The 27,399-nt window shown below is 36.7% G+C and overlaps 2 protein-coding genes across 2 annotated transcripts; both read left to right on the forward strand.

Annotated features, from left to right (window-relative positions):
* Positions 1–4,997: 4,997 nt before the first annotated feature.
* On the forward strand, positions 4,998–21,163 carry LOC139316771 (lebercilin-like protein). Its single transcript, XM_070943619.1, has 8 exons — positions 4,998–5,418; positions 11,957–12,465; positions 13,387–13,524; positions 13,823–13,916; positions 14,738–14,951; positions 18,382–18,552; positions 19,584–19,724; positions 21,109–21,163. The coding sequence occupies exons 1-8, from the start codon at positions 4,998–5,000 to the stop codon at positions 21,161–21,163; spliced, it is 1,743 nt and encodes a 580-aa protein (XP_070799720.1).
* A 222-nt stretch (positions 21,164–21,385) lies between these two features.
* Positions 21,386–25,755, forward strand: LOC139316772 (lebercilin-like protein). Its single transcript, XM_070943620.1, has 5 exons — positions 21,386–21,806; positions 22,728–23,236; positions 24,158–24,295; positions 24,594–24,687; positions 25,508–25,755. Exons 1-5 carry the CDS (start codon positions 21,386–21,388, stop codon positions 25,753–25,755), a joined length of 1,410 nt encoding a protein of 469 aa, XP_070799721.1.
* The last annotated feature ends 1,644 nt before the right edge of the window (positions 25,756–27,399 follow it).

Raw genomic sequence — 27,399 nt, forward strand, 5'->3', positions numbered from 1 at the left:
AAAAGAAAAGATCTGAGTTGGAAATGGAAATAAAGAATAAGGAACAGTTACTTATTAAAAACCCAACAGATGAAAGAATAAGAAGTGCTATAAAACTTTTGAAAGACCAATTTCAAATGCTTATGGCGGAACAAGTTGCAACAAGTTTACAATACGCAAAGCATAATACATTTTGCAATGCTAATAAACCGGGCAGATGGTTGGCTTACACACTGAGGAAAAAACAAAGTATACGGACTATTGATAGTATTGATATTGGAGGGAAAGAAATTTCTCAACAAAAATTAATTAAAGAAGCTTTTGTGGATTATTATACTAAATTATATGCCAAAGAAGAGGTGCAGAATGGACTTATAGAAAAATATTTAAAGGATAAGAGAATTACAAAAATTACTGATCAACAAAAGGAAAGAATGAATTACCCTATAACAGTGGAGGAGATAATAGCAGCAATTAAGCAGCTAAAAACAGCTAAAGCGCCTGGCACGGATGGTTTGACAGCAGTGTATTACAAAACTTTACAAGCTGAAATGGTGGAACAACTTAGAGATTTATTTTGTAATATTCAACAAGGGGGTAAAATACCCCCATCTTGGACAACTGCTTATATATCTTTGATACCAAAGGAACAAGTTGGTCCTAAAAAACCAGAGAACTACAGACCAATATCTCTTTTGAATACAGACTATAAAATTTATGCGAAGGTATTAGCCAACAGGTTGATGCCAGTAATTCAAAAAGTGATTCATGAGGACCAAGCGGGATTTATTGAGGGCAGATATATGAAGGATAATGTAAGGCAAGTAATAGACTTATTGGAATATCTTGATAAGAATAAACAGATTTCTGCAGTGCTGGTTTTTTTGGATGCGGAGAAAGCCTTTGATAGAGTGGATTGGAACTTTCTACTAAAGACTTTAAAAAAGATGGGCTTTGGGGACCAATTTATACAGGCGATTTCAGCAATTTATCAAGAGCAAAAAGCACAGATTATTATTAATGGAAGTTTGACGACAGAGTTTAAAATTGAAAAAGGAACAAGACAGGGATGTCCGTTGTCCCCACTTTTATTTATATTAACATTGGAAGTCTTGCTAAATACAATACGGGACTCAAAAATCTTGAAAGGTATAGTGATAAGGCAAGAGGATTATAGAATAAAGGCATTTGCAGATGATCTGGTTGTTACCCTATCACAACCTATGGAATCAATAATCCTGATGAACGACATTATACAAGACTATGGTAGAGTTTCAGGTTTTAAACTGAACTCAAAAAAGACTAAAATGATAGTTAAGAATATGACACAAGATCGTAAACATGAGCTTGAAAGGAGGGCAGGTTTTGAAATTGTACCTAAGGTAAAATATCTTGGAATTCAGGTTGCAGAATCAAATATGAAATTGTTTCAAAATAATTACGAGGTGTTGTGGCGAGAGGTTCAGAAAGACATGGAGACCTGGAAAAAGCTGCAACTGTCTTTACTTGGAAGAATAGCAGCAGTTAAGATGAATATTTTGCCAAGATTTCTGTTTTTGTTTCAAATGATTCCGGTGCTTAAAAGTGATAAACAACTGAAAGTCTGGCAGTCTGGTGTGAATAAGTTCGTCTGGAACGAGAAAAAGCCGAGAGTGAAATTGAAAATTATGCAAGATGTTCCAGAAAGAGGAGGCCTTAAACTCCCAAACCTACAGTTATATTATGATGCAGCAGCTTTAACTTTAACAAGTGACTGGTTTGGAAATAAAAAGGCTGGAATATTGAATGCAGAAAGTTTTGATCTTGAATTTGGATGGCATGCTTATTTATTTTATGATGATAAAGTTGATAAAGTATTTAAAAGTCATATACTCAGAGATTCTTTGATGAGAGTTTGGAAGAAGCACCGACTCAAATGGGATTATAAAATACCGCTATGGCTGGATCTTGGTCATACCTTGTGGAATACAAATATAATGTCACTCGGGGGGTTTTTATACAAAGAGGTTCTTTTTACAGATGCGGGCAGATGGCAGCTGAAGACATTGCAGACACTGTTGGACGAAGGGATTAATTTAACCTGGTTACAATATAATCAATTACAAATGAGATGGAAAGAGGACCAAAAAACTGGTATTATGTTGCATGAGGAAGAATTGGTTAGACATATAAGAGAGAAAGGTCCAATGCATATTAAAAGGCTGTATAATGTTTTGTTAGAAAGAGATTCAGAAACGGAATTAGTTAAAGATTGTATGATTAAGTGGGCACAGAATTTTGAAGAACCAGTGATGCTGGAAACTTGGGAAAAAATTTGGGTTCAGAATGTTAAATTTACACAGTCGCAAAACCTGAGAGAAAATTTTTATAAAATGTTTTATAGATGGCATTTAGATCCTAAAAAGTTGTCATGTATGTACCCTAATGTTCAGCCAAAATGTTGGAGATGTGATTGTGTAGATGCTACATATTATCATGTTTGGTGGACCTGTAGGAAAGTTAAGGCTTTTTGGATAAAAATTTGGTGGGTCATGCAGAATGTTTTGAAGAAAAAAATTCAATTTTCTCCACAATTGTTTTTATTGGGTATAGTTAAGGGTTTTACACGGGGTGAAATAAAACTAATATTGTATATGATAACAGCAGCTAGATTGTTGATAGGTAAATATTGGAAGAATGAAGCTTTGCCTACTATCGAGGAATGGACTTTGAAGATGGCCAGCTTTGCAGAGATGGCGAAGATTTCAGCGTATCTAAAAGATTGTTCACAAGAGACTTACGAATGGGAATGGAAAAGGTGGATAGAATATGTTCAGAACAAATATCAAACCAGAAAGTATCAAATAGCTTTTATTTGAAAATAATGTATTAGAAATATTTTTATGTAAAGAGACAAAGAGGAAAAATTATATAGGGGGAGGGATGGGTTCAGGTTTATATATTAGTGTTATTAGTTATGAGTATGTAATAGGGAAGTCCGGGGGGGGAGGGTTAGGGAGGGTTAGGGTGGATGGGAAGTTTGGGGAGGGAGGTGGGGGGGTGAAAAAAGGGGTGAAAATGTAATTGTAAAACTTTTGCAATAAAAAAAAAAAAAAAAAAAAAAAAGAGCTATTGATTTAGCGATGGGAGCAAAAGAATAGTCATTTCCAGGTCTGCTAGCATTGCAGAGCAAAATTGGAAAAGAATTGATGCAAGTTTTTGGAATGATCCACTTAGTGACGGTAACTCACTTAGTGATAGTGTAAGTGTTCAGGGAGGAGAAACTAAAAGAGAGCAAGAAAAGGAGTCAGGAGAAGATGATGACTCGGATATGAAGCAAGAGCGGGTTGAAACACAAGAGCAGTCAATGCCACGCAGGTCAGAGTGATGGAACCACCTGACAGGTGTTCTGCTAATGAAATTTGGGCAAGGACAAAAGTGAAGCCTGTGATCAAGAGATATCTCCGTCTGAAATAGGGAGCTTGTTATATCTGTCACAGTGGTCCAGACCCGACATAGCTTGTGCAGTAAGCATCTTAAGTCACTTTACTGCTGCTCCAATGCAATTGCACTGCATGGGTATAAAAAGAGTTCTCAGGTATTTGAAGGGAACTGTGAACTTGGGTCTTCAAATACAGGTCTCTGAAGAACTGAAATTACAATGTTATTTGACAGTGATTATGCCAATGATGTAAAAACCAGAAAATCTAATTCTGGGATTGTGCTATTGTTTGGAGGCACTTTAATTGGTCAGAAGTCCAGAAAACAAATAACTGTAGCCATATCTATGGCAGAGGTAGAATTTATTGCTCTGTCACCTTGCCAGATTAAAAGTTCTGAAAAACGTGAAAAACTCTATTTTTTGATCGTAGATTGCCCAATTAAGTGTTCCTTTAACATATATTTTACTATTCTTTCTATCCTGTATAAATTTATACCTTTCATAAATTTACCCCAGAATAAATTTCATTGTATTGGGTGGAACCTACACTAACATAAGCATGCATATCTTTACATACTTTGCTTTGGCTTGCCTGATAGGACAGATATTTCCCAGCGCAAAATATAATATTTCTAAAATCCTTTAAAAATTGTGGGTTTACTTCTGTTTGTTTTTTTATTAAATCAGGGAAAAGGAGCTCGTCCTCTTTCATAACCCCAGATTGAGGAGTGTTTTGCTCAGTAGAAAAACATAATTTATGGAATGAGGAGTGTGAAGGAAACTGGAGATGATGGAATGATGAAAACACCTCCCTAACATCTGCCATTTTACCTTTTCCTTCCATTCAACTTTGCCCTACAAGTCCCATGATGATCAGAGACGAAGTTCTCTAGTTGCCATAGTAGCAAAGATCTAAACAGCCACTTCTTTGCCAACGAAGCCCAAGAACCGGTAACGTGAATAAACGGACCTCGGCTAGAAGCCTCTGTCGGGGCATCGTGGGGAGGAAGTTTAAACCCTGGGCGCTTGGCGGGAGCTTCGACTTCTGTTCTCTGGGCAGTCGAGGAGTGCTTGGTTCGGGTTGTGGGTAAGCAAAGATAGCAACAATTAAGGGGAAGCAAAAACAGGTGGAAGATAAAGGCCTGGTGGAAGAGCTCCTCTAAGGGACCCGGAAAATGAAGCAGCTACTTTTCCCTTCCAAGTTGAATTGTGTTGCCAACTTCCGTTATGTACTGTTTTTATAGTTCATTTCTCATCAATGGTAACTGAGCCCTAACTGCACAATCTCTGCCTCAATTAGTTTTCTTCCCTTTTCTCCAGGGCTCTGGAGGCATTGCAGTCTGTGAATGAGAATGCTAAGAAAGTAGCATATTAATTAATCAACACATCAGTTCTTCAAGAAGTGAATAATATAATGCTAGGAACCAAAATTGTGGTGATCTTTTTGGTACAGAATCAGAGCAAACAACTTTTAAATGTATTGGATGAAGGCTTAAGTAAATGTTTACATCATACATTGTTTCTTTTTCTGACTAGAGTGCCATTTCCTTTCGGAAATAAAGTATAATTGATAGACTTCCCTGCCATTGGTGGAATGATGGCTTCTGATCATACAGCCCTTCATCATATTGTCCAAGAGGATAAAACGTCTCGGCAATGCAGAAAAAGAGGAAGCTCAAACGATTCTCCAGGTAGGCTTAGTAAGAGCACCAACAGTCAAGACAGTAGCTGTAGCAAACATTCCAGCAAGTCTGGAAGTGCTCAGTTTACCTACTCTAATGACTTTCATGATAATGCTTCAAGAACAGCTGTCAATGGCAGCAAGAACAGCATTTGTTCAGAAGAGAACATCTGTGGAACATCTCTGAACTACTATCATGAAGATTTTCACTCGGATGCCTCTGAAACCTCCATAAGTGAAGAGAGTGGCAGCTACATCATCCCATTGCCCGAAACACCAAAAACTAAAGAGCGGAATTTACCAGAAAAGAAAAAGAAAAATGATGTCCATACAAAAGGTAAGAAGGCAGTTGCTCACTTTGAACACTACTGCATTCGCTGTGGTTGGCAGATTTCAGCCAAGCTAATGGCAGTTAAGCCTTTTCTAAAAACCAAGCAGTTGTCCAATTACTCCACTTTTGCTTAGCTACCCTGACACTTCTATACTGTAGAGACTATACTATCATTTTGGAAAGCATTTGAATGTTGATAAAATGTTTAAATTGTATGCAGTTGATTATTATATTAATGTACTGCTTTCCACACCCTGTCAGTAATTCCTCTATTGAGGTAATGGGGCTTGTAGCGATGGATGTAGTTCACCAGTTATCATGGTCATACAGATGTCGGTGTCACATGGTTTCAATAAATAAGCCAAGGGCCAGGGAATAGGTTCCAGTATTAACAAAAAAAAAAAAAAGAAAAAGAAAGAAAAGAAAAGAAAGAAAAGAAAAGAAAAGAAAAGAAAAGAAAAGAAAAGAAAAGAAAAGAAAAGAAAAGAAAAAAAAATTGGCAAATTTTAATGCTCACACTTCCATTCTTTTCAGTCTATTACATTCATTATTTTATCATTATTTGGATATGGTATGTACGCATGCATATGTATATCTATCCATCTGTCTGTCTAGGCAGTTTGGTATAGTAGTTAGGCTGCTGGGCTAGCAATCCTGCTTTAGGCCTGTTTGGCTGAGGAATTCTAGGAGTTGAAGTCTGTCAGATGTAAATGCCTTATTCTCTAATGTGTAAATAGTATATGAATGGGGTATCAGGGGTTAATTTATTCTTCACTTCTTAATGTATTCATAATTCACCACTCCCATATCTAGCTCCACCCATTGTATATATAAGGAGCTGTATGCACCCACTTCCTTGCTTCTATCTGTGAATATTCAGTGAATATAGAATGCCTAATGTAAATAAAAGGAGATATATTTAAACCTTTAACTCTTGCTAAATTTATTGAGTCTGATCCTGAAAATATTGCAACAAGCTGGTAGCAGAGGATGGTTAATTGACTCAATAAAAACTTAAAAATGTCTAAGAAAGATAGGCCCAACACCAGGGCATACAGCAAAGAAATGGAAACAGAACAAGAAATAATCAACGAATCCACAAACGCGATTTCGAGAGAATCCGAAGAATACCCCACTGAAGACGAAGAAATAATAGATGAAAATGATGATCAGGAGGAAATCGAAATAGAGAATAACGAACTCAGGTCAGAGATATTAAAACTATTGAAGAGCCAATCAGAAAACTCAATTCAAAATTTCTGGCGCGAAAAACATTATCAGACAACGAAAACGAAAAAGAAGATTCAAACACCTCAGAAGAATCAGAATCAGAAAGTGAAGGTGATTCAACAAACAATCAAATAAAATGAGCAAAGAAAACGCTTTTTGCTGCATTTGGGCCAAAACTAAGAATTACTAAAAAGCTAACGAAGAAGCGAGCGAGCAAGCCAAAGCCTCAAGACCTGCCCGCTCCCATCCTGACTACGAGAGCGCCGACGCCCGAACCCAGAGAGCCCTGCCGATACCGCCCCACGCCACAGACCGAAGCAAGCACCAACGCCCTCAAAAGAAGAGGAAGAGCAGCCGCCATCGTCAGGACTCCCAAGATCGAGCCAGAGACCGATTCGTCTGAGGAGGAGCAGAACGAGCGAGCCGCAATGAGGAGAACCTCTCACGACGACTCTAGGGAAGAAATGGACAACGCGCATGCGCAAGACTACGCAGACGGTCCGGGAAGACATGAATTGACGAGAAGACCATGCAGGCTCGTTGCGAGCATCCCCACGCCGTTTTGTAACTTTCTGCATTTACGAGACCACGGACTACCTCAGGTTGTAAGTAATGGACCTAATAATGTCGGAAATTTACCCAGTGACTTCCCAAAGCTAAGGATAGATGGCATTAATTTACAAGAATGGTATCAGCAGCTCCAGGTTGTCTTTATGAAGGAAAACTTACTGTTTTTTATCACTAGTCCCCCAAAAAGACCTTGGACTCTAAAAATAGACTGTTTACACCATAGAGCATTTTTCTTATTAATATCTAGTGTATCTCCTGCAACGTATCACAGCATTAAGCAAAATCTGACTGTTTCAGAAATTATTCAATGCATGTTCAATTTGTTTCACAGTGACAGTGTAGCTACCACCACAAGGATGTCTAAAGATTTCTTTTCATCTAGGATAAAACCAGGAGTTTCCATAAGTGAGCACTTAATATCTTTAAACAAAATAAGAGCTGAACTGCATTTAAGGGGGGAGGTGATTTCAGACCAAACAATGAAAAGTGTTATTATCAACTCACTTGATCCATCATGGGACAATTATATGTCACATTTAGACACAATCAATCTAGGATACTTATCCATAGAAAGTCTATCCAATAAATTAATAGCAGAAGACAATTCAAGAAGGAATCGTTCTAACAATCACATAGAACACAAACCATATAGGAAAGTAGCTTTCCAAGAAAAATATAATGAAACATTTAAATGTCACAACTGTGGATCCAGGGAACACAATAGAAGAGATTGCCCCAAAATTTCAAAAGAAAGACATAGGTCTGAATATAGAAACAAATACAATTATAGACAGTCTTCCATGGATAGACATAGATATAGAAGCCCACCAAATTACAAAGAGAATAGAGGGGGCAGAGATAATTCAAAGGATAGAAAATTTGGTTCACTGAATGGATTAAATAAACAAGACAACACTAACATACAGCAGAATGAGAACAATAATTGGCTTATTGATTCTGGAGCAACTAATCACACCACTAATAACAAAAATATATTGTCTTCATTTGTAGAAGATAAATTTGTAATAAAGGTAGCTAACCAAGAAAAGGTTCAAGTATTAGGTAGAGGGAATGTAACCTTGCCTGGTCTAGGAAAAATAGAGGGGGTATTGCTAATACCTGAAATACCTCATAACATACTAAGTGCCATAAAACTAAGTAGAGATTCTGATATTAACATTGTTTTTTCTAAAGGAAAAGCGACTTTGGAGAAAAATAAAATAGATATAGGCACTGTGATGATTAAAGGAGGCCTACCTTATCTAATAACAAAGGAAAAATGGTTGCACAACATTGATTCAAATATGGAAGATTGTATTGAAGTAGATGATGGAAACATTAGCAACAGTGACAATGATGAATGTAAAATATCTCATGATCACAAAGATGCACACAATGAAAAAAAACCAAAAATAGGTAAGCCAATTCATGATGAGTGTGCTCACATCTTACATAGGAAGTTAGGACATGCCAGTTTTCCTGTAGTACAAAAAATGACTGAACACGCAGAAGGTGTTAAAATAAAAAATTGTGAAAACTATTTGGAATGCTCAGTATGTAAATCTACAAAACTAAAAACTAGCCCCAGGCCAAGAAAATCTACTAGATCAACCAACAAAATTTTTGATTTAGTACACATGGACTTAGTTGGTCCACTAACTCCATCAATCACTTATAGAAAACGTTACTTCTTGACCATAGTAGACGATTATAGCCGCTATGGATTTGTTTATACATTAAAACACAAAGATGAAACCTTTCAAAAATTTAAAGAATTTTATAAACGCATAGAAACACAACACAATATCAAAATAAAACAAATCATGACAGATAGGGGATGTGAATTCATGTCTAAAGAATTCTCCCAATGGTTAAAGGACAAAGGAATGTTACATTACACATCTAGTCCATTTTCTGCATTCCAGAATGGGATTGCAGAGAGGAAGAACTCAACATTACAAACCATGATTAGATGCACATTGGATGATGCTGGCTTAAGCAAACAATTCTGGTCAGAAGCCCTACATTATTCCAATTACACACAGAATAGAACCTGGTCCAGCATTGTAAATAAGACACCATATGAAGTAATGTATAATAGGAAACCAAAATTGGCACACATGCACATATTTGGAGTCACTGCAGACGTACACATACCTAAGCAATTAAGAAGAAAGGGAGAAAACGTGTCCAGAAGACTCAGATTTATGGGATATGAGACAGGCACTAAAGGGTACAGATTCATTGATAATAATAACAAATTTATAGTCTCCAGAACAGCTGTGTTCCATGAACAGGCCAACTGGTCTAAAATACATCTTAATGAAATATTTCCAAGTAACAACAAAGATACAAAATCTCAAGAGAAAGGGACTATAGAAAAGCAAAATATCAACAAATATAAAAACAAAAACAAAACATGGACAAATAGCCAACACAAAATAAAGACAGACACATTAACAAAAAAGGAAGCAAGATATTTGCATGATAACAATAGTAAACCTGAAAAAACAATTAGAAACACCAGAAATCAGATGCCAAATAAATACAAGGATTATATAATGCATATGGATGGTGAGTCAACGACACCTAATACATATGAGGAAGTGTTAAAACTCCCTCGTAAAGAAAAAGAAAAATGGGAATTAGCAATGAAAAAAGAGATGGAAAGCTTACAAGGATTAAATGTATTTACACCTGCAATTGCACCAAAAGATAAAACAATTATTGGTACCAGGTGGATATATAAAATTAAGAACTTAGAGGGAGGCAATACCCTATACAAAGCTAGACTAGTTGCACAAGGTTATGCACAGAAATATCCGGAGGACTATACTGACACGTATTCCCCCACAGTAAGAACTGAGAGTGTCAAAACAGCTCTAGTGGTAGCATCAGCACTCAATCTCGATGTATTCCAATATGACATACAGACTGCGTATCTACACGCAAAACTAGATAAGGAAATATATGTAAGAGCACCTCACAGTCAATACACAAACAAGAATGAGACTTGGTTGTTAAACAAGAGTTTATACGGGTTAAAACAATCTGGTAAACGATGGTATGATTGTTTAGTAAAAGTACTTAAAACCATGGACTTCAATGCTACCACTGCTGATAACTGTTTCTTTGTCAAAAAGGGTGATGATTACATAGAATTTGTATTGATCTATGTGGATGACATTTTATACATAGGAAAACATAAAGAGAGAAGAGAAACTTTTGTAACTAAGCTAAATGAACATTTCTCATTGAAATCTTTAGGCAAAGTAAACAAATATCTTGGTGTTCAAATTAATAAGACTAAAAGAGGATTCAAACTTACTCAGAGAGATAAGATCATAGAGCTCTTAAACAAATGCAATCTAAGTGATGCCAAACCTTGTGATACTCCTATGCAGACTGACTTTCTAAGAAATGCTGATGAATCATCCCCTGAATTCAAAGATAACACATTTTATAGATCAGTCATAGGTTCACTTCTTTATATATCTAATTGGACAAGACCAGATATCGCTTTACCCCTCAATTTATTATCCAGACATGTCAGCAAGCCAACAATGTACCACTGGGAAGCTGTTAAAAGAATATTAAGATATCTGAAAAATACACTAGACTTTTGTTTAATGTTAGAACCTAACGATAATAAAGAACCAAAGCTTACATGTTACGCAGATGCAGACTGGGCTGGAGACACCTCATGTAGAAAAAGTACATCTGGTTATATATTCCTCTTAAATGACTGTCCAGTTTACTGGTACACTGGTAAACAAGAATTAGTGGCCACTTCAACGACAGAAGCAGAATATGTTTGTTTATCTAAAGCTGCAAATAACCTTGTGTGGTTTAATGATTTAATTTCAGATGTTTGGAAAAAACCTGCTTTGCCTTTTGTTATGCATGAAGACAATAAAGCAGCTATTGAAATATCTAGATCTGACGCCATTGGACAAAGGTCCAGACACATAGATATAAAATTTAAACATGTGAGACAATTATCTCAGGATGGATTTATTAAAGCAGTGCATTGTGAAACTTCAGAACAATTAGCTGACATATTGACAAAGCCTTTACCTTCTAAGCAGCATAAATACTTAACTTCTAAGTTGTATGTTTTGTACTGTCCTGAATCTGAATGTAATTGGTGTTGCATAACGAATCGGCATTTAGAGGGGGATTTGTCAGATGTAAATGCCTTATTCTCTAATGTGTAAATAGTATATGAACGGGGTATCAGGGGTTAATTTATTCTTCACTTCTTAATGTATTCATAATTCACACCTCCCATATCTAGCTCCACCCATTGTATATATAAGGAGCTGTATGCACCCACTTCCTTGCTTCTATCTGTGAATATTCAGTGAATATAGAATGCCTAATGTAAATAAAAGGAGATATATTTAAACCTTTAACTCTTGCTAAATTTATTGAGTCTGATCCTGAAAATATTGCAACAAAGTCAATGCATCTTAAAGCTCTCTAAATACTGTCTTAGCATATTATGTGAGTATAGCAGTTATGTCTTACGGAAGCTAATATTATGAGAGTTCAGGTATGATTTTTCACAATAGGTCAATCAACCAATAGTTGTAACAGAGATTGACTCAAGATATTACATAACAGGAAGTGAATCTATGCCGTGAATACATACTTGAGCATTTGGCTCTGAAGCTTATGTAAAATGATCTGATTCTTACTTTGCTCAATCTTATATGCCATCTTGATATTTCTTTTAATGCAGGAGGTAAAATGTTGCCTAAAAAGAAACCTCAGCAAAAGAGCTCATATATTACTGACCATATAGTCAATGCCCAGGAGAAAAATAACATGACTTGCCGTCTCTTGTCAGCAAGAGACCATCAAATTAAAGAACTGAAAAACCAAATGGCTGTTTTGCAGAATAGATTGGAGACCTTTATTACAGAAAATAAAATGTTGAAGCATCTTCAGTCTCAACAGTTAAAAGCAATCACAAAATATGAAAATGCTGAAATTAAGCTGCCTGATCTTTTGGCCACGCAGGCCAATGAAGTGCAGACTCTGAGAGTACTTCTCAGGAAATCTCAGGAAGACGAACGCAGGGCTTCCCAGAAGCTAAGAAACGTTGAGGCACAACTCTTAAAAACCACGGATGCCTTGCGGGCACTACAGAAACTTTGCATAGACAAAAAACTTGAAGAGAGAGAAGAACTTCAGCGCAAATTAAGATCACTTACCCAAAAATTGGAAGCTAGGGATAAGAAAACTCAGGTAACATGCAACATACATTGCTTAGAACTGCATAGCATCGCTCTGTGAGCAGAATGGGATATTTTTTAAATCAATCAATGAAATTAAAATCTCTAGATATAAAAAAGACATTATTGGAAAAGAGGAATGTAGGAAAACCAGGAGAAGATTATAGTTAGACAGGTGGAATTATGTATTAAAAGTGGTATGGGCAAGCTAGCTAAGCTAATTACTTATGAATCTTATTTTCACCACACGATCAGAGATGAATGTTGCAAAACACTACCTGGATGTTTTGAGTGGATGTGGTGCAAAACTTCTTGCTCTTCACACTTCCTTCCATTTTTGCATATTTGGCTCAGTTGTATAGAAAATTGAGATTTTGGAAAGAATGACTCTTGCTTTAACTAATCAGAAGAAAAAGTCCATCTCTGATGACATGAGCCTAGCCAGCACATTTAAACCTGTATATTAGCTAAACCTACCTTACTTGGCATCATACCAAGGCAAAAATGAAGCATATTATGGTTTATTATAATTGAAATGAACAAAATGTTAGTCTTGTCTCCTCCTCCTCCACCATCTCCCCCTCCCTTACAGTATAGCTTGTAATGTTGGTATATTAAATAAATAATACTCTTTTGCTAAGTATTGCAATATATAAAATCTAATGTTCTTTTATTCTATTTCTCGACCATACTGACCTTGATTTAAGGATTGGAGAAGGCTATTTCTTCCACCAATAAAAAGAAATTAAAAGTATATATTGTAACTGGATCTCTATTTCTTTTCTCCTTAATCTGCATAACAGATTGTGAGCATTATCATCTTTCTGGAAACATTTGATAAAATTTCAGTTGCCTTCCTCTAATTTCTAATTCAATATTGTATGATTGCAAATCTTGAATAATCTTATTGATGGTTTATTTCTAATGTGTTTAGGATTTGGAAAAGCAGCTGTCATTGAGTACTGCTTCTTTTAGACACCAGTTAGCAGTTGAGAAAAAGAAGACTATTGAAGCTCAGTCGATGACAGCAAATTTGCACGTAGAAATCGAGTCGCTGAAGCTCAAACTTAAGGTATTTAGATGCTTAAATCATATTTTTCTTACCACAGAAGGAATCCAAGATGCTATTCACTAAATGCTGATTTGACATAAGCCTATTTTTTTCTCTGGGTTTTTCTTTCAGCCCCTAACTATATAAACTGTAGATTGGATAAATGTATTAATGTATGTTAGACCTTTTGCGCACTAACATTTCTAGGAACAGATAGTACTTGAAAAGTGTCTCCTAACTAAACATATGATCTCTGAAGAACATACATTAATACAATAAACTATATTATCAACATAAATTTAATAATGCATTTCTTTAGGAAAGAGAAAGAGAAATAAGCATTACAAATATTTATGCACACCGGATGCGCAAAGGTCAGCCAGAGAAAGCCGATTCACGTTCTTCTCCAAAAGGTAGAACAGAGTTTGTTTCATACTATAATAATAAAAATATAATTCATTGATGTCAAAAAATATTTCAAATCCTTGCTCTATTTTCTCTTTTAAAAATGGCAATACTACATTTTGTGAACTCTTTAATTAGTAGTCATTAGTGCTGATTAAACAGGATCATTTTCATCCTTCTCTCTAGATGGGAGAGATAAGGGGAGAAGAGTTGAATTAGTGAGGAGAGTGTATTTCTAACCCCTTCCTTCAACTCTGAATTTATGAATGAAATACAGGAGTGATTTATCATTGCCTTGTCCCGTGCAGTATGAAATAATCCCCTTGCATTTGCCACTGAACGGATTATCTAACATCTTCCTATCATGCTGTTCCTATCCAATATACACAATCCTCAAATTATGACTGTAATGGAGCTCAGAATTTTCATCATAAGTTATGATGGTAGTAAATCAAGGCACCCACATGATCAACCTGATTTTAAAACTTTTTTTGTGCTGTTTATTAAACGAATGTCTCAATGTAAAGCAAATGATTATTGAGATTAAAAAGATCTTTAAGGAAACATTGTGGTTGTGAAGCAAGGCAATGAATTTTATGGCCACTTTTGCCAGAAACTGGCTTAAAAAGTTAGTTACAAGCAACAAAACACAGCAATTCGCCATAAAGAGGTTCATGTGACAGTGGGGGGGGGGGAACGGGACAGCATCAGAACTCTGGAACTGGGTTATAAATATTTTGGGATGAATATCGTAACTCTGAATGCAATGCAATTGTTCGTTTTGTGAGGAATATGTGTGAAAATTTACATCAGGTTTATCCTTCAACAGGTCCCTTAATCAACCCCAAAATAACATGCAGCAGAAGACCAAGGAACAGGCAACAGGGTGAAATAACCAACTTTATAGAAGATTCTGTCACTAATTATGAGCCCGCATTTGCCAGATTTCCAAAGGAAAGACAAAAAGACACTTCTTCAAATCCCGGTGAAGAAAACAGTCACAAGATACCACCTGGGAAAAAAAGGCTTCGTTTGGAAAAATTGTTTGGGCCAAACTGCATTTTAAATACCAAATGATGGCTTGCATTATTTGATTCCAGTCAAGCTCATAGAACTAATAGATATCAGATAGTATTAGGACTAGGACATATTAGGTAGTAGATATTAGCGTTAGAAGTAGGATATATTTGATCGTAGATATTAGATCGTTTAGAACTAAGCGATGTTAGATAGTTAATGTTAGCATTAGAAGTAAATGATGTTAGATTATTATTAAAATTAGGCAATATTAGAAGTAGATATGAGTTAGTATTAGAACTAAGCAATATTAGATAGTAGATATTAATATTAGAACTAGGATATATTAGATAATAGATATTAGTATTAGAGCTAGGATATATTAGATAATAGATTTTAGATAGTATGAGAACTAGGAGATATTAGATAGTAGATATTAGTATTAGAGCTAGGATAGATAATAGATTTTGGATGATATGAGAACTAGGAGATATTAGTAATTTCTGTCGTTACTATTGAAATAAGCAGCACATAAAACTCTATTTTGTGAACTTTCTGAACATTTTTATAAACAATGAACTCTGGTAATTGACATAACGACTAGAAGTATTTAGTGCAGAAACACCTTCTAAACGTGCCCATAAAAATCTAGGGCCATGAGATTCCAAATAACAATTAAAGACCCAGAGGAGACTTCACTTGGTCGTATCCTAATGGCATTAACAATAGTATGGGCATAGAATGCAAGCAATGGAGAAATAAGGAGAAGGGCAATGGCAATTGAACAACCTCAAACTAGGCAAGTACCATGTATGAGGTAGCACTGTATAAGCAGCAGGCCCAAACGTCCGAAATTAACCATCCTTCGGAGCTGTTCTGTTTGGTTTTTTTTTAATGCAGCAGAGATGTTAAAAGTCCAATGTCAATATGCATGTCCAACAAAAATGATCATTATGTGGGGGGACTTGCGATATACACAAGAAGTATAGTTCTTCCTGAGTCATCCTAGTGACTAAGAAATAAGATGCATCTAGAAAAAAACTCCCAGCAAAAAAGGATGCCCTCCATAGGCAGAAATGTGCCCAAATTTACAACAAGGTTTGAGGGCATTTGAATAAAACAAAAATTAGCCTTCAAAGTCAATAGGTGACTTTGGTGTAATATTGGATGTCTAATTGACCCTATTCCATGCTATTCCTCTGTGCCATGGATCAAGAAATCCTTTCCTAGAAAGAAACTAAATAGAAGGTCAATTATCCCATAAGTTACTACCCTCCCAATCTGCGACACCCAGTCTTCCGCATGTATTCCCTAGAGATTCACTTGATGGGGTTTCTCTAAGGTGTAGCTTACCTATAGGTCCATTTTAAATACATGGAACATTGACAATAAATACACGTAAGCAATGAAATCATACATACAGATACCGAAATGTCCACCATCCCACTGTTTCATGAAGCTAATACAGCATCAGTCCTAGGCCTAGTCAATCAATTATATGGCAATGCAGCGATGTAAATCTTGTTGTAGCTGAAATTGTGATCTGTCTGTTCAACATCTGTAGTGATCAGCAGGAAAAGAGTAACCAAGTCCATTGTTGCATCATTTTCAGTAGTGTGGAGAACTCTTCCCAAAGCGGCTCTAGTGGCTGTAGGTTTCTATTAGCACTCACCACACATCTATTGGTATTTCCACTCTGGTTCCATATTGATGTTATCAGGCATTTTCTGTTCTGTTGCTATAGTTCCCAGTTTTGTGTCCACCAGGAGGAAAACAGGTTCTTTCTTCCAAACATGGGATATACAAACCTTCTCCCCTGGGGGTTTCATTTGCATAGAATATGGTGAGATACACAGCTTCCCTTGATGGAATGATCCGTGGTCGGACAGGACAAAAATCAGCTGATAAAAAAAACTTACAAAAAATAATAAATGCCATAACTGACTTAGGCTATTTCCAGCCTCTTCATCTTTTAAATCACCTGTCATCAGCCTGTTGCCACAGGTGCCACAGAAGTCCCAGGTACAGTGAGTTCAAGCCACAGCTCACCAGAACCTGAAGTGTCCAACTTCCTTTTGCCACGATTCCACATATTTGTCAGTATATAGGGGTTCACGAATTGGAATAGACATGGTAACAGGTCAGCCAATGGGGACTGCTAAGTGACCCAGACGGCTCTGAGCCTGGGCATGCCTTAGGTCACTGATCTGTATATATATATATATATATATATATATATATATATATATATATATATATATATATATATATATATATATATATATGAGTGCCTCTGTATAATATAGCTTTTGTGATTATTGATTCTGTACTTCTGCATACTGAGTTCTGGTTCTGGTTTCTGCTGTATGGTATTGTATAGAAAGAAGTTTCTTATATAATTGAATCCTGCTGAATTGTTTACTGGTGTGCTAGTTGGATTGCTGCAAATTCAAACAGGTTATGGGCCCAGAGCAACCAGACACAGTAAGACTGAACTGCAATTAAGCCGAAGGACTGCCTGTGGTAAAAAAAGTAAAAAGAACAAGGCAGAGAAGGCTTGCAGGATGGCTGTTGAATTCAAGGAGAGCTCTCTGCCTCAACTGGGACAGAAGAATTATATCATTTGGGCTGCAAAAATGGAATGCTTCCTGAAGGTTGAGGAGCTCTGGGATATTGTTGGTAAATCAACCCAGGGGCCATTAGCAGCAGCAGATCAAAGGCAGCACGATAAGGCACTGGCCTACATCATCTTAAGTTTAGAAGATGAATAATTCCTGAATGTAGCTAATTTAAAAACTGCAAAGGAGGTTTGTCTGAAATTGAGAAGTAAGTGCATCAGCATGCAATATTGTGCAATTATCGAGACAATTATACAGCACCCATTTGCAACCACGAGAGAGTGCGGAAAGGCATTTGCTGCATATACAAACTTTATTTATTGAGTTGGTACACTGTGGCATGCAGATCCCTGAATCTCAGAAGGTACTGTTGGTGTTAAATAGTCTTGATGGAACATGGGACCTTGTTTCAGCTGTTTTTGAGTGCAAAGCAGAACAGGACTTCAGAATGGAAGCTCTTACAGCCTGTTTGATTTCAGAAGAAAACAAACAGCATTTTATAAAAAGCCATGAGGAGAAATTCCTGAGGTGGAGGCCCAAGGAGCAGAGAGAGAGCAGCAGCAGACAGCATGTCTGTAGAGACATGTCTGCAGAGACCAGAGTAACAGATGAGACCAGATTACAGTCCAGCAAAGATTTTCTATCAAGAAAGCAACAGTACAGCGGTGTCTCATCTGTGATGATAAGACTCATTTGAAGAAAGACTGTTTACAAAGAAAAGATACAACAGATGGGCAGGCTGCTGTTGCAAAAGTTAGCTATTGTAATAGCAGAGACAAATGGTTAATAGACAGAGGGTTAGTCAAACAATTGTTAATAATTCTAAATTGTTTTTCAGAAGGGATCCAGCTGGAGGAGATGCAGTAGCCTTGGCGAATGGCCAGAAGGCTAAAGTCATTGGAAAAGGCAGTGTGGTGATTCAATGTCTGAAGGAAAAGTTGAGCAACATATTATGTGTGCCTGAAATGGAGCATAATTTACTGAGTGTCTCTAGTCTAGACCAAAAAGGGTTTGAGACCACATTTGTAAATGGGAAGTGTCTCCTAAAGAGAGATGAGAATGGATGTGCACAGGGCATAAAGCAGGATAATATTTATGTGTTGCAGGGAGAAAAGGTTCAATGCGCCCAAACATTTGGAAATGTAGCACAACATGATTCATGTGTTCATCTCTTGCACAGAAAGCTTGGCCATGCCAGCTTCAGAGTTTTGCAAAAGAGGCAACAGTTTGGAGAAAGGTTGAACTTAAAAGGGTGTAGTCATCAAAGTCCAAGGCATTCCCAGTAAGCAAGAGTAGCACAAGGCAGACAACAAAAGTTCTAGAGCTGGTACATGCAGAGTTGGTGGGGCCAATGCAAGCCAGTTTGGGAGGAGCAAAGTATGTGCTGGTCATTGTAGATGACTACAGCAGATTTTGTTTCAGCTATTTATTAAAGAGTAAAATACAGGTGCTACAGAAATTTAAGCAATGGGTAAGCTTCGTAGAAAGAAGGTATAAATAACAGGTATTTCAACTGCAAACTGAAAGAGGTTCAGAAAGCATGTCAACAGGTTTTCAACAATGGTTGGGACAGTTAGGAATAAAACACAGTCATAGAAATCTGTACCCAGCAGCTGAGAATGGTGTGATTGAGAGACAGAACGGTGTGTTACAAACAATGAAGGACTCACTGCTGGAGGATTATGGTCTGAGGAGGTCATATTGGGGAGAAGCCATGTTCTCGGAGACCGATAATTATTTAATCAATTGGCTGTGGAGTTCCTCAATTAATGATATTCCATATGCTGTTCTATATGGGAGAAAGCCATCTCTGGCACACTTAAGGGTTTTTGGAAGCAATGCATGGGTTCATATTCCAAAAGCAATCAGGAGAAAAGGTCAACCAAAGGCTAGAAAGCTCAGGTTTACAGGCTATGAGCCTGGCTCAAAGAGCTATTGATTTAGCGATGGGAGCAAAAGAATAGTCATTTCCAGGTCTGCTAGCATTGCAGAGCAAAATTGGAAAAGAATTGATGCAAGTTTTTGGAATGATCCACTTAGTGACGGTAACTCACTTAGTGATAGTGTAAGTGTTCAGGGAGGAGAAACTAAAAGAGAGCAAGAAAAGGAGTCAGGAGAAGATGATGACTCGGATATGAAGCAAGAGCGGGTTGAAACACAAGAGCAGTCAATGCCACGCAGGTCAGAGTGATGGAACCACCTGACAGGTGTTCTGCTAATGAAATTTGGGCAAGGACAAAAGTGAAGCCTGTGATCAAGAGATATCTCCGTCTGAAATAGGGAGCTTGTTATATCTGTCACAGTGGTCCAGACCCGACATAGCTTGTGCAGTAAGCATCTTAAGTCACTTTACTGCTGCTCCAATGCAATTGCACTGCATGGGTATAAAAAGAGTTCTCAGGTATTTGAAGGGAACTGTGAACTTGGGTCTTCAAATACAGGTCTCTGAAGAATTGAAATTACAATGTTATTTGACAGTGATTATGCCAATGATGTAAAAACCAGAAAATCTAATTCTGGGATTGTGCTATTGTTTGGAGGCACTTTAATTGGTCAGAAGTCCAGAAAACAAATAACTGTAGCCATATCTATGGCAGAGGCAGAATTTATTGCTCTGTCACCTTGCCAGATTAAAAGTTCTGAAAAACGTGAAAAACTCTATTTTTTGATCGTAGATTGCCCAATTAAGTGTTCCTTTAACATATATTTTACTATTCTTTCTATCCTGTATAAATTTATACCTTTCATAAATTTACCCCAGAACAAATTTCATTGTATTGGGTGGAACCTACACTAACATAAGCATGCATATCTTTACATACTTTGTTTTGGCTTGCCTGATAGGACAGATATTTCCCAGCGCAAAATATAATATTTCTAAAATCCTTTAAAAATTGTGGGTTTACTTCTGTTTGTTTTTTTATTAAATCAGGGAAAAGGAGCTCGTCCTCTTTCATAGCCCCAGATTGAGGAGTGTTTTGCTCAGTAGAAAAACATAATTTATGGAATGAGGAGTGTGAAGGAAACTGGAGATGATGGAATGATGAAAACACCTCCCTAACATCTGCCATTTTACCTTTTCCTTCCATTCAACTTTGCCCTACAAGTCCCATGATGATCAGAGACGAAGTTCTCTAGTTGCCATAGTAGCAAAGATCTAAACAGCCACTTCTTTGCCAACGAAGCCCAAGAACCGGTAACGTGAATAAACGGACCTCGGCTAGAAGCCTCTGTCTGGGCATCGTGGGGAGGAAGTTTAAACCCTGGGCGCTTGGCGGGAGCTTCGACTTCTGTTCTCTGGGCAGTCGAGGAGTGCTTGGTTCGGGTTGTGGGTAAGCAAAGATAGCAACAATTAAGGGGAAGCAAAAACAGGTGGAAGATAAAGGCCTGGTGGAAGAGCTCCTCTAAGGGACCCGGAAAATGAAGCAGCTACTTTTCCCTTCCAAGTTGAATTGTGTTGCCAACTTCCGTTATGTACTGTTTTTATAGTTCATTTCTCATCAATGGTAACTGAGCCCTAACTGCACAATCTCTGCCTCAATTAGTTTTCTTCCCTTTTCTCCAGGGCTCTGGAGACATTGCAGTCTGTGAATGAGAATGCTAAGAAAGTAGCATATTAATTAATCAACACATCAGTTCTTCAAGAAGTGAATAATATAATGCTAGGAACCAAAATTGTGGTGATCTTTTTGGTACAGAATCAGAGCAAACAACTTTTAAATGTATTGGATGAAGGCTTAAGTAAATGTTTACATCATACATTGTTTCTTTTTCTGACTAGAGTGCCATTTCCTTTCGGAAATAAAGTATAATTGATAGACTTCCCTGCCATTGGTGGAATGATGGCTTCTGATCATACAGCCCTTCATCATATTGTCCAAGAGGATAAAACGTCTCGGCAATGCAGAAAAAGAGGAAGCTCAAACGATTCTCCAGGTAGGCTTAGTAAGAGCACCAACAGTCAAGACAGTAGCTGTAGCAAACATTCCAGCAAGTCTGGAAGTGCTCAGTTTACCTACTCTAATGACTTTCATGATAATGCTTCAAGAACAGCTGTCAATGGCAGCAAGAACAGCATTTGTTCAGAAGAGAACATCTGTGGAACATCTCTGAACTACTATCATGAAGATTTTCACTCGGATGCCTCTGAAACCTCCATAAGTGAAGAGAGTGGCAGCTACATCATCCCATTGCCCGAAACACCAAAAACTAAAGAGCGGAATTTACCAGAAAAGAAAAAGAAAAATGATGTCCATACAAAAGGTAAGAAGGCAGTTGCTCACTTTGAACACTACTGCATTCGCTGTGGTTGGCAGATTTCAGCCAAGCTAATGGCAGTTAAGCCTTTCCTAAAAACCAAGCAGTTGTCCAATTACTCCACTTTTGCTTAGCTACCCTGACACTTCTATACTGTAGAGACTATACTATCATTTTGGAAAGCATTTGAATGTTGATAAAATGTTTAAATTGTATGCAGTTGATTATTATATTAATGTACTGCTTTCCACACCCTGTCAGTAATTCCTCTATCGAGGTAATGGGGCTTGTAGCGATGGATGTAGTTCACCAGTTATCATGGTCATACAGATGTCGGTGTCACATGGTTTCAATAAATAAGCCAAGGGCCAGGGAATAGGTTCCAGTATTAACAAAAAAAAAAAGAAAGAAAAAAAAAGAAAAAGAAAAAAAAGAAAAGAAAAAGTTGGCAAATTTTAATGCTCACACTTCCATTCTTTTCAGTCTATTACATTCATTATTTTATCATTATTTGGATATGGTATGTACGCATGCATATGTATATCTATCCATTTGTCTGTCTAGGCAGTTTGGTATAGTAGTTAGGCTGCTGGGCTAGCAATCCTGCTTTAGGCCTGTTTGGCTGAGGAATTCTAGGAGTTGAAGTCAATGCATCTTAAAGCTCTCTAAATACTGTCTTAGCATATTATGTGAGTATAGCAGTTATGTCTTACGGAAGCTAATATTATGAGAGTTCAGGTATGATTTTTCACAATAGGTCAATCAACCAATAGTTGTAACAGAGATTGACTCAAGATATTACATAACAGGAAGTGAATCTATGCCGTGAATACATACTTGAGCATTTGGCTCTGAAGCTTATGTAAAATGATCTGATTCTTACTTTGCTCAATCTTATATGCCATCTTGATATTTCTTTTAATGCAGGAGGTAAAATGTTGCCTAAAAAGAAACCTCAGCAAAAGAGCTCATATATTACTGACCATATAGTCAATGCCCAGGAGAAAAATAACATGACTTGCCGTCTCTTGTCAGCAAGAGACCATCAAATTAAAGAACTGAAAAACCAAATGGCTGTTTTGCAGAATAGATTGGAGACCTTTATTACAGAAAATAAAATGTTGAAGCATCTTCAGTCTCAACAGTTAAAAGCAATCACAAAATATGAAAATGCTGAAATTAAGCTGCCTGATCTTTTGGCCACGCAGGCCAATGAAGTGCAGACTCTGAGAGTACTTCTCAGGAAATCTCAGGAAGACGAACGCAGGGCTTCCCAGAAGCTAAGAAACGTTGAGGCACAACTCTTAAAAACCACGGATGCCTTGCGGGCACTACAGAAACTTTGCATAGACAAAAAACTTGAAGAGAGAGAAGAACTTCAGCGCAAATTAAGATCACTTACCCAAAAATTGGAAGCTAGGGATAAGAAAACTCAGGTAACATGCAACATACATTGCTTAGAACTGCATAGCATCGCTCTGTGAGCAGAATGGGATATTTTTTAAATCAATCAATGAAATTAAAATCTCTAGATATAAAAAAGACATTATTGGAAAAGAGGAATGTAGGAAAACCAGGAGAAGATTATAGTTAGACAGGTGGAATTATGTATTAAAAGTGGTATGGGCAAGCTAGCTAAGCTAATTACTTATGAATCTTATTTTCACCACACGATCAGAGATGAATGTTGCAAAACACTACCTGGATGTTTTGAGTGGATGTGGTGCAAAACTTCTTGCTCTTCACACTTCCTTCCATTTTTGCATATTTGGCTCAGTTGTATAGAAAATTGAGATTTTGGAAAGAATGACTCTTGCTTTAACTAATCAGAAGAAAAAGTCCATCTCTGATGACATGAGCCTAGCCAGCACATTTAAACCTGTATATTAGCTAAACCTACCTTACTTGGCATCATACCAAGGCAAAAATGAAGCATATTATGGTTTATTATAATTGAAATGAACAAAATGTTAGTCTTGTCTCCTCCTCCTCCACCATCTCCCCCTCCCTTACAGTATAGCTTGTAATGTTGGTATATTAAATAAATAATACTCTTTTGCTAAGTATTGCAATATATAAAATCTAATGTTCTTTTATTCTATTTCTCGACCATACTGACCTTGATTTAAGGATTGGAGAAGGCTATTTCTTCCACCAATAAAAAGAAATTAAAAGTATATATTGTAACTGGATCTCTATTTCTTTTCTCCTTAATCTGCATAACAGATTGTGAGCATCATCATCTTTCTGGAAACATTTGATAAAATTACAGTTGCCTTCCTCTAATTTCTAATTCAATATTGTATGATTGCAAATCTTGAATAATCTTATTGATGGTTTATTTCTAATGTGTTTAGGATTTGGAAAAGCAGCTGTCATTGAGTACTGCTTCTTTTAGACACCAGTTAGCAGTTGAGAAAAAGAAGACTATTGAAGCTCAGTCGATGACAGCAAATTTGCACGTAGAAATCGAGTCGCTGAAGCTCAAACTTAAGGTATTTAGATGCTTAAATCATATTTTTCTTACCACAGAAGGAATCCAAGATGCTATTCACTAAATGCTGATTTGACATAAGCCTATTTTTTTCTCTGGGTTTTTCTTTCAGCCCCTAACTATATAAACTGTAGATTGGATAAATGTATTAATGTATGTTAGACCTTTTGCACACTAACATTTCTAGGAACAGATAGTACTTGAAAAGTGTCTCCTAACTAAACATATGATCTCTGAAGAACATACATTAATACAATAAACTATATTATCAACATAAATTTAATAATGCATTTCTTTAGGAAAGAGAAAGAGAAATAAGCATTACAAATATTTATGCACACCGGATGCGCAAAGATCAGCCAGAGAAAGCCGATTCACGTTCTTCTCCAAAAGGTAGAACAGAGTTTGTTTCATACTATAATAATAAAAATATAATTCATTGATGTCAAAAAATATTTCAAATCCTTGCTCTATTTTCTCTTTTAAAAATGGCAATACTACATTTTGTGAACTCTTTAATTAGTAGTCATTAGTGCTGATTAAACAGGATCATTTTCATCCTTCTCTCTAGATGGGAGAGATAAGGGGAGAAGAGTTGAATTAGTGAGGAGAGTGTATTTCTAACCCCTTCCTTCAACTCTGAATTTATGAATGAAATACAGGAGTGATTTATCATTGCCTTGTCCCGTGCAGTATGAAATAATCCCCTTGCATTTGCCACTGAACGGATTATCTAACATCTTCCTATCATGCTGTTCCTATCCAATATACACAATCCTCAAATTATGACTGTAATGGAGCTCAGAATTTTCATCATAAGTTATGATGGTAGTAAATCAAGGCACCCACATGATCAACCTGATTTTAAAACTTTTTTTGTGCTGTTTATTAAACGAATGTCTCAATGTAAAGCAAATGATTATTAAAATTAAAAAGATCTTTAAGGAAACATTGTGGTTGTGAAGCAAGGCAATGAATTTTATGGCCAGTTTTGCCAGAAACTGGCTTAAAAAGTTAGTTACAAGCAACAAAACACAGCAATTCGCCATAAAGAGGTTCATGTGACAGTGGGGGGGGGGAACGGGACAGCATCAGAACTCTGGAACTGGGTTATAAATATTTTGGGACGAATATCGTAACTCTGAATGCAATGCAATTGTTCGTTTTGTGAGGAATATGTGTGAAAATTTACATCAGGTTTATCCTTCAACAGGTCCCTTAATCAACCCCAAAATAACATGCAGCAGAAGACCAAGGAACAGGCAACAGGGTGAAATAACCAACTTTATAGAAGATTCTGTCACTAATTATGAGCCCGCATTTGCCAGATTTCCAAAGGAAAGACAAAAATACACTTCTTCAAATCCCGGTGAAGAAAACAGTCACAAGATACCACCTGGGAAAAAAAGGCTTCGTTTGGAAAAATTGTTTGGGCCAAACTGCATTTTAAATACCAAATGATGGCTTGCATTATTTGATTCCAGTCAAGCTCATAGAACTAATAGATATCAGATAGTATTAGGACTAGGACATATTAGGTAGTAGATATTAGCGTTAGAAGTAGGATATATTTGATCGTAGATATTAGATCGTTTAGAATTAAGCGATGTTAGATAGTTAATGTTAGCATTAGAAGTAAATGATGTTAGATTATTATTAAAATTAGGCAATATTAGAAGTAGATATGAGTTAGTATTAGAACTAAGCAATATTAGATAGTAGATATTAATATTAGAACTAGGATATATTAGATAATAGATATTAGTATTAGAGCTAGGATATATTAGATAATAGATTTTAGATAGTATGAGAACTAGGAGATATTAGATATTAGATATTAGTATTAGAGCTAGGATAGATAATAGATTTTGGATGATATGAGAACTAGGAGATATTAGTAATTTCTGTCGTTACTATTGAAATAAGCAGCACATAAAACTCTATTTTGTGAACTTTCTGAACATTTTTATAAACAATGAACTCTGGTAATTGACATAACGACTAGAAGTATTTAGTGCAGAAACACCTTCTAAACGTGCCCATAAAAATCTAGGGCCATGAGATTCCAAATAACAATTAAAGACCCAGAGGAGACTTCACTTGGTCGTATCCTAATGGCATTAACAATAGTATGGGCATAGAATGCAAGCAATGGAGAAATAAGGAGAAGGGCAATGGCAATTGAACAACCTCAAACTAGGCAAGTACCATGTATGAGGTAGCACTGTATAAGCAGCAGGCCCAAACGTCCGAGATTAACCATCCTTCGGAGCTGTTCTGTTTGGTTTTTTTTTAATGCAGCAGAGATGTTAAAAGTCCAATGTCAATATGCATGTCCAACAAAAATGATCATTATGTGGGGGGACTTGCGATATACACAAGAAGTATAGTTCTTCCTGAGTCATCCTAGTGACTAAGAAATAAGATGCATCTAGAAAAAAACTCCCAGCAAAAAAGGATGCCCTCCATAGGCAGAAATGTGCCCAAATTTACAACAAGGTTTGAGGGCATTTGAATAAAACAAAAATTAGCCTTCAAAGTCAATAGGTGACTTTGGTGTAATATTGGATGTCTAATTGACCCTATTCCATGCTATTCCTCTGTGCCATGGATCAAGAAATCCTTTCCTAGAAAGAAACTAAATAGAAGGTCAATTATCCCATAAGTTACTACCCTCCCAATCTGCGACACCCAGTCTTCCGCATGTATTCCCTAGAGATTCACTTGATGGGGTTTCTCTAAGGTGTAGCTTACCTATAGGTCCATTTTAAATACATGGAACATTGACAATAAATACACGTAAGCAATGAAATCATACATACAGATACCGAAATGTCCACCATCCCACTGTTTCATGAAGCTAATACAGCATCAGTCCTAGGCCTAGTCAATCAATTATATGGCAATGCAGCGATGTAAATCTTGTTGTAGCTGAAATTGTGATCTGTCTGTTCAACATCTGTAGTGATCAGCAGGAAAAGAGTAACCAAGTCCATTGTTGCATCATTTTCAGTAGTGTGGAGAACTCTTCCCAAAGCGGCTCTAGTGGCTGTAGGGTTCTATTAGCACTCACCACACATCTATTGGTATTTCCACTCTGGTTCC

The sequence above is a fragment of the Pituophis catenifer genome, unplaced genomic scaffold (genome assembly GCF_029215685.1).
Source record: "Pituophis catenifer annectens isolate HBS135680 unplaced genomic scaffold, rPitCat1.0.hap2 SCAF_4, whole genome shotgun sequence".
Taxonomy (NCBI): domain Eukaryota; kingdom Metazoa; phylum Chordata; class Lepidosauria; order Squamata; family Colubridae; genus Pituophis; species Pituophis catenifer.